At 39.7% G+C, this 11,885-nt stretch overlaps 1 protein-coding gene across 4 annotated transcripts in view; it reads right to left on the reverse strand.

The window, feature by feature from the left end:
• FERMT2 (FERM domain containing kindlin 2) overlaps positions 1–11,872 on the reverse strand; it is a 97,971-nt gene extending 86,099 nt beyond the window's left edge. For 2 of the 4 annotated variants that reach the window (XM_017849500.1, XM_017849498.1), the window contains exons 1-2: positions 11,606–11,776; positions 11,094–11,259 (exon numbers count right to left, since the gene is read on the reverse strand). In XM_017849500.1, coding sequence (XP_017704989.1) covers positions 11,094–11,250 — 157 coding nt within the window. In that variant the 5' untranslated portion in view covers positions 11,251–11,259; positions 11,606–11,776. Of the gene's footprint in view, positions 1–11,093; positions 11,260–11,605 lie in introns of all 4 variants that reach the window. The other 2 variants (XM_017849496.1, XM_017849497.1) reach the window with 2 other exon arrangements.
• Positions 11,873–11,885: the final 13 nt, after the last annotated feature.

An 11,885-nucleotide genomic window follows, 5' to 3' on the forward strand; every position in this document is an offset into this window, starting at 1 on the left:
ATTTATATTTTAAGTTTACATAGCATTTGAAGGATAACTGGAGATTACATTTTATTGAGCTCTTAGTACAGTCATTCTACTAATTATCAGGAATTGTTAATCCTTTAAATACCATATTTAGTCAATACATTAGCCCCTCCCCAAAACAAGTAAACAAAAGCTAAGTGAGATTAAATAATCAGAAGTTAAAATAACTTGCCCAAGGTCATATGTAACTAATAAGTTGGCCACATCTTACAGTAAGTTCTTAGCCACTAACAAAGTTCACTTATTTATTTATTTATTTTTGAGACAGAGTCTCACTCTGTTGCCCAGGCTGGAGTGCAGTGGTGCGATCTCCACTCACTGCAACCTCTACCTCCCAGGTTTAAGCGGTTCTCCTGCCTCAGCCTCCCGAGTAGCTGAGACTATAGGCATGAACCACCACGCCCGGCTAATTTTTGTATTTTTACTAGAGACAAGGTTTTGCCATGTTGGCTGGGCTGGTCTTAAACTCTGGCCTCAAATGATCTACCCACCTCGGCCTCCCTAAGTGCTATAAAATTCACCTTTTAAAGAAGGTAGTTGTCTAACCAGAATATTGAATTTATGGAAATACTCCCTATCTTAGCATAGTGAGTCTGTAATTTTGTGTATGTGGAAGAATAACATCTGCTTCTAGATGATCTTCATACTTAATTCTTTATAGTATTACTAATAATGACGCAAAGTAGCACAATAAACTTAAAATCAATTTCTAATAGAACTATTTGGCTTCCGGCTGGGCATGGTGGCTCACGCCTGTAGTTCCAGCATTTAGGGAGGCAGAGGTGGGTGGATCACTTGAGGTGAGGAGTTCAAGATCAGCCTGGCCAACATGGTGAAACCCCATCTCTACTAAAAAAAAAATAATAATACAACAATTAGCATGGTGTGGTGGTGCGTGCCTGTAATCCCAGCTACTCGGGAGGCTGAGGCACTAGAATCGCTTGAACCTGGGAAGTGAAGGTTGCAGTGAGCTGAGATTGCACCACCGCACTTCAGCCTGCGTGACAGAGTGAGACTGGTCTCAAAAAAAAAAAAAAAAAAGAGCTATATGGCTTCCTTTTAAAAGACACATTCTCAATCTTTTATAAAATGCTGTTATTTATCTGGCTCAGTATAAGGAGAAAATCTACAAACAGTAAAAGAGCTGGGACTGTAATCGTCATCATCATAGCTACATTTACAAAAGCTAAACACTTCATGTGTATTAACATAATCCTTATAATAATCCAAATACACTGTTATTATCCCCATTTTCCAGATGAGGAAGCAGAGACACAGACAGGTCACACAGCCCAAGGTCACACAGCTAGTATATGGTCAAGTCAGGATTCTGACAGGGAGGGCTGCCTCTCAGTCTATGCTACATAACAAGGGCATTCCATCTTGGCAACAGAAGTCACTGCCACCTTGCATAAGACTTTAAAAATTATACAGGAATCACTTGCTTTTTTCAAGTTATTTTTAATTTCAAAGGTTATAAAATTCTTAGCTCTGAACCCAGGAACTACATTAAGGAACATTAAGCTGGGAAGCACTTACCCAGTAGACAACTTCATCTACAATCAATAATGCTAGCACTTTACTGGTGTTTTATTCATAACCCTGAGTGTTCCATTAAGAAAAGATATCAAAACATCATTACACTGATGCTTTGAAATTACAATTGATTTTTAAAATACCTAATGTATTTTTTAGTTACAACATGATGTAAAAAATAAGACAGTTAAATATCTGAGAAAAGACTCCCTTCCGATTCTAAAGTAGATGTCACCTTCTCTGGGCTGGAGGTTATCAGTCCAATAACCTTGATATGTGTAGAAAGGTCACCCCAAGGACATTTCTGACTGCACTGACACTGGCTGGTCCTTATGTATCTAAATGACAGATAACTGAGTCTGAAACCTGAATCATGGAAGGAAATCAAAATGTAAACTTCAAATTTTAATCATTTACTGCTTATCTCTTTTTCTCATATACATGAATTCACTTCCAAGCAGAATTAATGAAGTTGAGAGAAAATACCATAAGACATCACTTTCAATTAACGTTCAAAACGTTTTACTGTGTAACCCTAGGTGAGTTACTATGAACAATTATTTGTAATATTCTCAAAGGGAAATAGACCAGGATTTGTATACTGTCTCTTTGATCCATAAGAGTATGGCTGTAGAAATCTTATATTTAAAGACATTTAGGTATCTTTAGATACTGTTTATGTATCTTCTAGTTTACAGTTATCACATTTGAAGAACCATTTTCAAAGAATCCTAACACATTACACATTCCAAAGAGACGGGAACAAACTTAAAGGATAGTTTACTCTGTGTTATCTATACTGAGATTCTAGAAATTGAAAAACCGACTTAGCCAGTAGGTTAGTCATTAGGGAAATGCAAATTAAAATCACAATGAGATAGCACTACTTACTTATTAGAATGGCTAAAATTAAAACAAACGACACTAAATTCTGACAGTAACAAGGGCAGGGGAGACCTGAGAGCAACTAGAACTCTCATACAATACCGACAGGAAGGTAAAGTGAAGGTATTTGTCTAACCAGAATATTAAATTTATGGAATATTAAATTTAAAGGTAAAGTGACATGGCCACTATGGAAAAGTTTGGCAGTTTCTTCTAACATTAAGCATATCCTTACTACACTACCCAGCAATCCCATGCCTAGGTAGTTACCCCAGAAAAATGAAAATATGCATTCAAGCAGATGTTTATAGCAGCCTTATTCATAATCTCCCCAAACTGGAAGTAACTCAAATGCCCTTCAATTGCTAAATGGATAAACTGTGAAATATATCCACTCAATGGACTACTACTCAGCAATAAAAAACTACTGATACAAACACATGAACGAAGCTAACATGTATTATGCTAAGTGAAAGAAAACAGATTCAAAGAGCTAGACAGATACTGAATGGTTCCACTTACAGGCCATTCTAGAAAAGGCAAATTATCGGTGGTTTTTAGGATCTGGGTTTGAGGAGATGAGATGGTTACAAAGAACACAAGGGAACTTTTGGGAGTACTGTAAAAGTTTTCTATCTTGACTGTGGTACTTTTACATGTCAAAACTCAGAATATTATACTAAGAAGGATAAATTTTACTATATGGCAATCAGACCTCAATAAGCCTGACATTAAGAAAAAAAATTAACAGGAAATACAATTATATAATAATTATGCAAGTAATCTGTTAAAGAATGAATTATAATGAATTATATTTGTAACGAATATAATTACATTTTGTAACGTCATATTCATATACATATACATATTTGTAACGTCATATTCATAACGAATATGAATTTGTAACCACAAATCCAAGTGCAGAAGTCACACTTCTTAATTACGAAATAAAAGAATTATTTAAAAATATACCTTCAGATGTATCTGTTTACCTCTCACTGGGCATATATCCCATTTTTAAATGTTTCATGGCATAAGCATTAATTTTTCAGTAAAATAATTATTTAAATAGAAATACTGCATACATTAGCTTTTTTCTGAAACTACTTTCATTAGTTTCTAAACAGGCCCAATGTTTTCATGTGCCTTTGCTATAAATGAACTAAAAACACTGCTCTTATAGAATATATGAAGTAGAGAATTAATATACTACTGACGCTTTCGTGGTTTTAAATTTTTCAAATCCCTGGAATACCATCATCCACTTATTGGTCCACTGCATTTCAGAAATCTTACAAAAATGGTACTTAAACAGCTCTCTGTCACACTGCAGAGGCAGGTGTGTGTTTGGAAGTTGGCGGGAAAGCAAAATGATAGCTGTTTTTTCTTGTTGTTTAGAGGGTGGGAACAGAAAGCAATCGTGAACTAAGCTTTTTTTGAGGAGTGCAGTTCCCCATTAGCAAAGCTGGAACTTACTAAATATACTAGATTATATTTTAACCTACTTTTCCTTTTTTTCCTTCCTACTTTCATATACTCAGAGACTCAATACCACAGAGAAAGTGGCCACTCTCATTTGTATAACACAAATAGTTTATATAAAGTATATACATATAAATACATATGTAGTATCTATATATGTATTATCTCATGTAATTCTCACCAAAACCTATGAGAAAACTTTTTTTCAATTTCTATTTTATAGAAGTCAAAACCCACTCAGGTTGGATTCATTGTCCAAAGGTCATACAAACCAGTAAAGTAGCAGACAGAGCCAGAAGTTAAATCCAGATCTTCCGACACACTAGGCAACCTGTTATTTTTTAATAATCTGTGCCTCCATTAGCAACTACTGCAGTCTAAGAACAGCTGACTTTATGGGAAATCTACATCCAATGATGTCTAAAACTATTATTAACAGTTTAATAGTAAGCTAAGAAGTAAACTAAATTTTAAAATAAACTATGTGAAAAGAACCTATAAAAATACAACTCTTGGCCAGGCGTGGTGGCTGATGCCTGTAATTCCAGCACTTTGGGAGGCCGAGGTGGGCGGATCACCTGAGGTCAGGAGTTCAAGACCAGCCTTGCCAACACAGTGAAATCCCATCTCTACTAAAAATACAAAAATTAGCATGGTGGCAGATGTCTGTAATCCCAGCTACTTGGAAAGCTGAGGCAGGAGAATCACTTGAACTTGGGAGGCAGAGGTTGCAGTGGGCTGAAATCGTGCCACTGCACTCCAGCTTGGGTGACAGAGCAAAACTCTTACCTCAAAAGAAAAAAAGAATCACTCTGAAGTGAAATTTGCACTGATACTAAGAACCTTATTTTAAAAAGGTTAAACAATGTCTTTAAAGACCAAGGCTGAGGAACTGTTCTACAGGGTGGCCATAAAGTTTACAAACAGACACTATCATTTTACATCTATCTTAATGTAATATCAATAAGCCATTTATTATATACTCTCCTGTAGCTCCACACTTGGTGGCTGTTCTGTATATCAAAGGAGATTAAGAAGCCCTTTCAACTAAATGTGAAATGAGATTCTAGATGGAAAAAAAACAAAGGCCATTATTGGGACAACTGGCAAAATTTGAAAATGGATGCATATCAGATGACAGTATTGAATCAATGTTAAATTTCCTGAATGTGATCACTATACTCTAATTATGCAAGAGAAGTGCCTTGTTCTTAGGTGATACATATTCAAGTATTTAGGAATCAAAGGTTATAACTCTGAAACTTCATTCAGCTGCTCCCCAACATGTATATGTCTGTATAAAGAATTCAAATGGCAAAATACTAACTGGCGTCTAGATGAAGATTACAGTGTTCACTGAATTACTCTTGAACTTAGATACTTGAAATTTTTAAAAATTAAGAGCCAAAGATAACAGGCAAAATTTTAAATATTTTCTTTCCATTCTCTTCAATAGCGATTAGACATTTCCAACAAGGCCTTTTATAAGTAATCGAATAAACGTATTTTTAGCATCTCTATAAATAAGTTAACTCTAGTTGGAAACAAACAGTACTTTTTTTACTTTAAAAAACTGGGTATAAAACATAGCAGCAAAACAAAAACAAAAGGCAGCAAATAGCACATACTCTAAGGAATAGCTCATACTTTATTAGCTGCCACAGGATTATAGTAAAACTTGAGTACTATCCTCCACTTTTAAAGAGCTTAAAATTTGCTAAGAAACAGATACAATTTAATTCACTTCCTATAGATCATGAACAGTGTTTTAAACACTGAGTAAACTTACTATCAGATTTAACCAAAACTTAATTCACTTTGGTAAGATTTTAACATTGTTTCCTCCGCCCCAAAGATTTAAAAAATTATCTTATAATCTTAATATATTTCACTATGAATTCAATGAGGTTGCATCATGTAGGCATTAATTTCCATGAATTCAATTGTGAGCCCTCAAGGGGAAACACTCAGGATTTCAACTGCATAGGCACCATTCCACCAAATAAGCACACACCTTCCCCAGGGAGCACTAAACCAGGATATAAGGGAGCTGTCTAGTTATATATACCTCTTTCTCAGTGTGCATCTTGCCAAGCTCTAATCCTAGTGTTTAAAGTATTTTTTTTGTGTAATGAAGCCCCTAATGTAAGCCAGCTTCTTCATCTGGTGCTCAACTAATGAAACTCATTTTTGGAGTTCCTAGAGGAAAAACTAGCTATTTTCCACTTCTGTGAGATGCAATGAATGTATACCATACTTAACGATCACTTTAAGGGAGTTTTAGTGGTAACTTTATTAAAATATATTTCTTTTTTTGGTCACATGTGCTAATTTCACAATCTAACTTGATCCTAACATGCAACTCCAACATAAATGAACTTTTTTCATTATTATATGGCAAGAACATGACACGCTTTTAAAGTAAGGACTTCTTTCTAAAGGCCACATTCAGAAACATAATCCTCAAATTTTTTTTCTTTTTTTTTGGAGACAGAGTCTTGCTCTGTTGCCCAGGCATGGAGTGCAGGGGTGCAATCACGGCTCACTGCAGCCACAAACTCCCAGGCTCAGGCAATCCTCCTGGCTCAGCCTCCAGAGTAGCTGGTACTACAGGTGCACGCCATCATGCCTGGCTAATTTTTGTATTTTCTGTTTTTCTGTAGAGATGGGATTTCACCATGTTGCCTGGCTGGTCTCAAACTCCTAGCTTAAGAAAACCCCTAAGCTTTGGCCTCCCAAAGTGCTAGGATTACAGGCGTAAGTTACTGTGCCCAGCCAATCCTCAATTTTTCTTTCTTTTTTTTGGCAGGTTGGGGGCGGGTGGGACAGAGTCTCACTCTTGTCGCCCAGGCTGGAGTGCAGTGGCGTGATCTCACTCTTGTCGCCCAGGCTGGAGTGCAGTGGCATGATCTCAGCTCATTGCAACCTCCGCCACTTGGGTTCAAGTGATTCTCCTGGCTCAGCCTGAGTAGCTGGGATTATAGACACCCGCTACCATGCCTGGTTAATTTTTTGTAATTTTAGTAGAGACGGGGTTTCACCATGTTGGCCAGGCTGGTCTCGAACTCCTGACCTCAGGTGATCCACCCACTTCAGCCTCCCAAAGTGCTAGTATTACAGGTGTGAGTCACCACTCCAGGCCTAGTTCTCAATTTTTCTAAAGCAATTTCATATGTTTCTTTTTAGTTGCTCCTGGGTCCTCCAATTTGCATTTTTTCCCCTGTAAATTACGTGACTTGATCTAACCCAACTGCTACATTCTCTCTACTCATGGAGTCAGAGCTAGAGGAAACTTAGAGATCACCTATTTTTTCCTCTCTGCTCACAGAGCTGGTGGCTGGAGATTTCCATTCAGTGAAATCCAAATTATAATTCCTTATTCTCCACTTAAAATGAATTTTTACAGAAAGGTGGAAATTTAATTGTACACGTAAGTTTTAAAAAGACATTTTAAAAAGTGATACTAAAACTCAGTGAACAGATCCACTCGGTATTTCGAGTCCACCAGGCTGGAGTGCAGTGGTGCTATCTCAGCTCACTGCAACCTCCGCCTCCTGGGTTTGAACGATTCTCCTGTCTCAGCCTCCTGAGTAGCTGGGACTACAGGTGCCCATCACCACGCCCAGCTAATTTTTGTATTTTTAGTAGAGACGGAGTTTCACCATATTGGCCAAGTTGGTCTCGAGTTCCTAACCTTCTGATCCGCCTGCCTCGGCCTCCCTAAGTGCTGGGATTACAGGCGTGAGCCACCATACCCGGCCTAAACTGGATTTTAAAAAAATAAAAGGGTGTTTTTCACTTTCTGGATGAAGTATAAACACTGAGGGAAACAATTATGAAGTATCAGCCTAGACTGTCACAAATGCAAAAACTTAGTCATATTAGGATATAATTCCCTAAAGCCCACTTCATGGCATATGCTTTTGCTTTCTTTTAAAAGATTAATAGTGAATGACAAATGTGTTTTATACTAAGATTTAAAAGACACCAAGGCTGGGCATAGTGGCTCACGTCTGTAATTCCAACACTTTGGGAGGCCAAGGCAGGTGGATCACGAGGTCAGGAGATCAAGACCATCCTGGCTAACACGGTGAAACTCCGTCTCTACTAAAAATACAAAAAATTAGCCAGGCATGGTGGTGGGCGCCTGTTATCCCAGTTACTCAGGAGGCTGAGGCAGGAGAATGGCATGAACCCGGAAGGTGGAGCTTGCAGTGAGCCGGGATCGTGAGCCTGCACTCCAGTCTGGGAGACAGAGCGAGACTCCCGTCTCAAAAAGTTAAAAAACAAAAAATAAATAAATAAATGAGATCTTTCAAGTATTTGAATTAAAGTCAAAATTCTAAACATTCTGTTTTAATGGCCTTAAGTGTCCACGTTATTTATAATAAAAGTCTAAATACAAAGATATCGCTGGCACATACTAAGGAAGCATTATTTACATTTATGTCTTGCTTAATCAAAATGCCTCACTCTGGGATGAACGTTAGCTTCAAGATGAACCTGACACGCAAGGGCCAAACTATAAAATTGTGTCATGACTTTTGTTACAGACCTCTTTGAGAAATTAAAGTGAAGAAGCCTCTTCCTAGAAACTTCCACATGTGCACACACACAATTTTAATACAATGTTGAGGGAACAGGTAATCCTGAGATCTATTGACTTCAAGGAAATAATTGCCGCTACTGAAAGTTATCTGGGAAAATCACCTTAATATAATGCTTTTGGTATTCATATACCCTCCAAGAGATTAAAAAGGATATCGGAGAGTCTGGAGTTTGAAAATACAAGTGAATGCTCTGGTGCCTTCTGTTCATAACTGCTTCAAGGCCACAGTAGCCTGAGTCTGCTAATTGTCCTTCATTGCTCTGCAAACCTGAGATAACAGACTCTGTACCATCTCATCCCTACCACCATCCCCACCTTTTATCTAGACTCTGCAAGCTGCTTTGATCCTCTCTAGCCACTGTTGGCAAGTAGTCATCCAGTCTGCCCTTTAATACCTTCAGTGACCTAAGTCAGGGCTTCAGAAGTCAGGTCATTCCAGTTTTAGGCAACTCTGAAAAATTACAAAGTTCTTTTCTAACTTGACTAGACTGATTTCTGGATGTTTTAAATGTTGCCCTAACGAATCTCTCGTCTATTTACTTGCTGACAGGCAACAAAATAGCTTACCATTCAAAGTATCTAATCCTCAAAACCAGGGGCATCACTTAGCCCTACATTTACCAAACAGGAAAGTCAGAGGCACTTCCTATTTGGAATTCAAAATACAAGAGGAATCAGTATTAGTTCAGTTCAAAAAAGATGTAAGGTTTCCATATGCACAGCATTTCCTACCTTGTTAGGCTTCTTTTCTCTGCATAAAAAATTAAAAATGCATCAGTATTAAAAGATTAAGATTATAGTCACTTAACATAATTTGTCTGCATAGTTTATTCTCTGTATTTCTATTTATTACTGTGATTCTATAATAAACAGTCCTAAGCAATGCAAAAGAAATATAGAAACCATTATTTATTCATTAGCTACAGCCTGGCTTTTGAGAACTACAAGTTGTCTCAGTCACCTTCAACAGCTCCTTTTTTTGCAATATAAAAAAATCTCCCATTGAAACCAATGTATTAATAAGGTCCATTTACCATAAATTAGAAAAGCTATAATACAAATGCTTGTTTTCTTTGAAAACAAAATATAATATCCAAATATTTGCTATTTTCATTCTTAAATAATCTCATACCAGTGCTGGACAAAAAAGGTTCATAAATATTTTGCAAACAGTGACTGATTTATTCAAATCAGATAAAAATACTGTTAACTGCCAATTAAATGGTTATTCAATACAGCAAAATCTAATTTTCACTGGGCTACCTACCTGGGAGGATTTTCTTTCCTGAGCTGTATCTCAGGGAGACAAACAATACACAGTCTTAAGGAAGAGACTACCTTGTAAGGAGCTTCTCTTTGGTCCTTCAATAATAAAACTTCCTGAAGGGGTACAAACCAGGTCCACCCAAATGAATTCTGCCTTATTTTGCAAACTGCATCAGAGTGCTATTTCAGTATCTTTACATACAATAATCCTTAGATTTCCTGACACATAAGCACTTCTCTACTTTCCCAGTGTAGCTTGAAAATGAATGCTGTATTTTAAAAAAAAAAAAAGACCAAAAAAATCCCCAGAAAGTCCCCAACCCCCCTTCACCAAAACAAAAAATTCTAGCCTGAAAAGACAATGCCACACACGTATCACCTTATCACAACTGCATTATGTACAAAAGGCACTTTAAAGTTCAGGAAGATAGTTCTCCGAGCATTTCTCTTATGATCAAATCATCCATTTAGCTGATTCTTCCAAATGAAAATGCTTCAATTCATCACAAACCAAATGTGTACTGCACACTCTTCATACTGTAAGATACCTTATTTCAAATCGGGTATCAGTCCAGTATATATTTGTACTCAAGCAAATACTGTCAACCTCAAATTAGCTTAACAAAGTCTGCTTTTTAACACAAAGTTCTTTCATTGGCTTGTTTTTAATATAAAACCCAACGCTCGAAATGGCTTACATCGAGCATGGACTACAGATACCAAGTTTGTCAAGTACTGCCCCACCCCTTGTAAGAGTGGATGACTGGAACATTTTAATGCACTCCACCACGTAGAACAGCCACAGAAACTTCACACTGGCGCCAGTAGTTGCACATTTTCCAGCACAGATTTTTCTTAAACGGATTTTGCATCATTCTCTATACCAAACGTCACTAACATTCAGGTATGCTTATGAAATAGATAACCACTGACACTAATATCACCCTCCCCAACACACTTTTCTCATTCTTCTATCGTTCTGTCAGTAAATGTTGAGAATTAACGAGTTCCCCGGCACACATCCCCCGTCCCCCGTAACTACGCAATTAAGGTTATAATTGGGAGGTTCGAATCACTACATACGAAAATTCAGAGAGTAACAAAACAAAATAAGACGCAAAGGGGAACAAGTCTATCTGCTTAAATACTGAAAGATTTTACATTTCTAAAAAGCATTTGCGAGATGCCAGGATTTCTCAAATGGGCCCCTCCCCCGCCGTGAGCCTCTTTCCTCCCCCCAACCAATTCTGGGAAATCGTTAGTTGGACGCGGCTGGGATGCTACTCACCGAGTTTCTCCACCAGCTTAAGCATCACCCCTCCAATGTGCACCTCGCCGGTCACTCTCAGGGTGACATCGCGGTTCAGGTCCGTCACATGGACACTCAGTTCCCACGTCCCGTCCGCGTAGCAGCCATCTGGCATCCTTATCCCGTCCAGAGCCATGGCTCCTTCCTGCGAGCGCGGAGGAAATGGCTCTCGTAAGCGTCACTCCCCCAAAGGAAGGCGAATCCCACCGAATTCGCAACGCCGGCCACGGGCTTGCTGGTGGTGGAGGACCCGAGGCTTTCCGCGCGAACTCGGGAGGGCGGTGACGGCGGCCGGGGCTGCGGGAGGACCCTGCGCCCCGCTCGCCACGCAGCGCTCCTCGGCCCCGGCAGCGCCCGCCCCACACCGTCCTCGCCTAGCGGACCGCGGCGGGCTTCACCTGCCGGCCGGCCCCGAGACACGGCGCGGGCTAACTCCCTGTTCCCCTCCCCGCCGCGCCCCCTCGGGTCCCGGCGGGGTCCCGCTCCCTCACCGCGCGCTCCTCGCGCTCCGGGCCCGGGGCTCGCGCGGCAACAGGCGAGGGGCTGGAGGCTCGCGGGGCGGCGGTGTCCGTGTCCTGCTCCTCGAAGGGCGAAGCGCTGCCTGCGGCCGGAGTGGCTAATGGAGTCCCGTCGTCGCGGCCCCTCGCCTGGCTCCCCGCGCTCCACCCTCTCCCCGCCCCCTCTGTCCGAGCCTGGCTGGGCTGGGCGCGCTGGCTCCCTCCTTCGCCGCCCGCAGAGCCGCCCCGAGCGGGTCCGGCTGGCCTCGCCCCT

The sequence above is a fragment of the Rhinopithecus bieti genome, unplaced genomic scaffold (genome assembly GCF_001698545.2).
Source record: "Rhinopithecus bieti isolate Rb0 unplaced genomic scaffold, ASM169854v2 scaffold_29928, whole genome shotgun sequence".
NCBI classification, from domain to species: domain Eukaryota; kingdom Metazoa; phylum Chordata; class Mammalia; order Primates; family Cercopithecidae; genus Rhinopithecus; species Rhinopithecus bieti.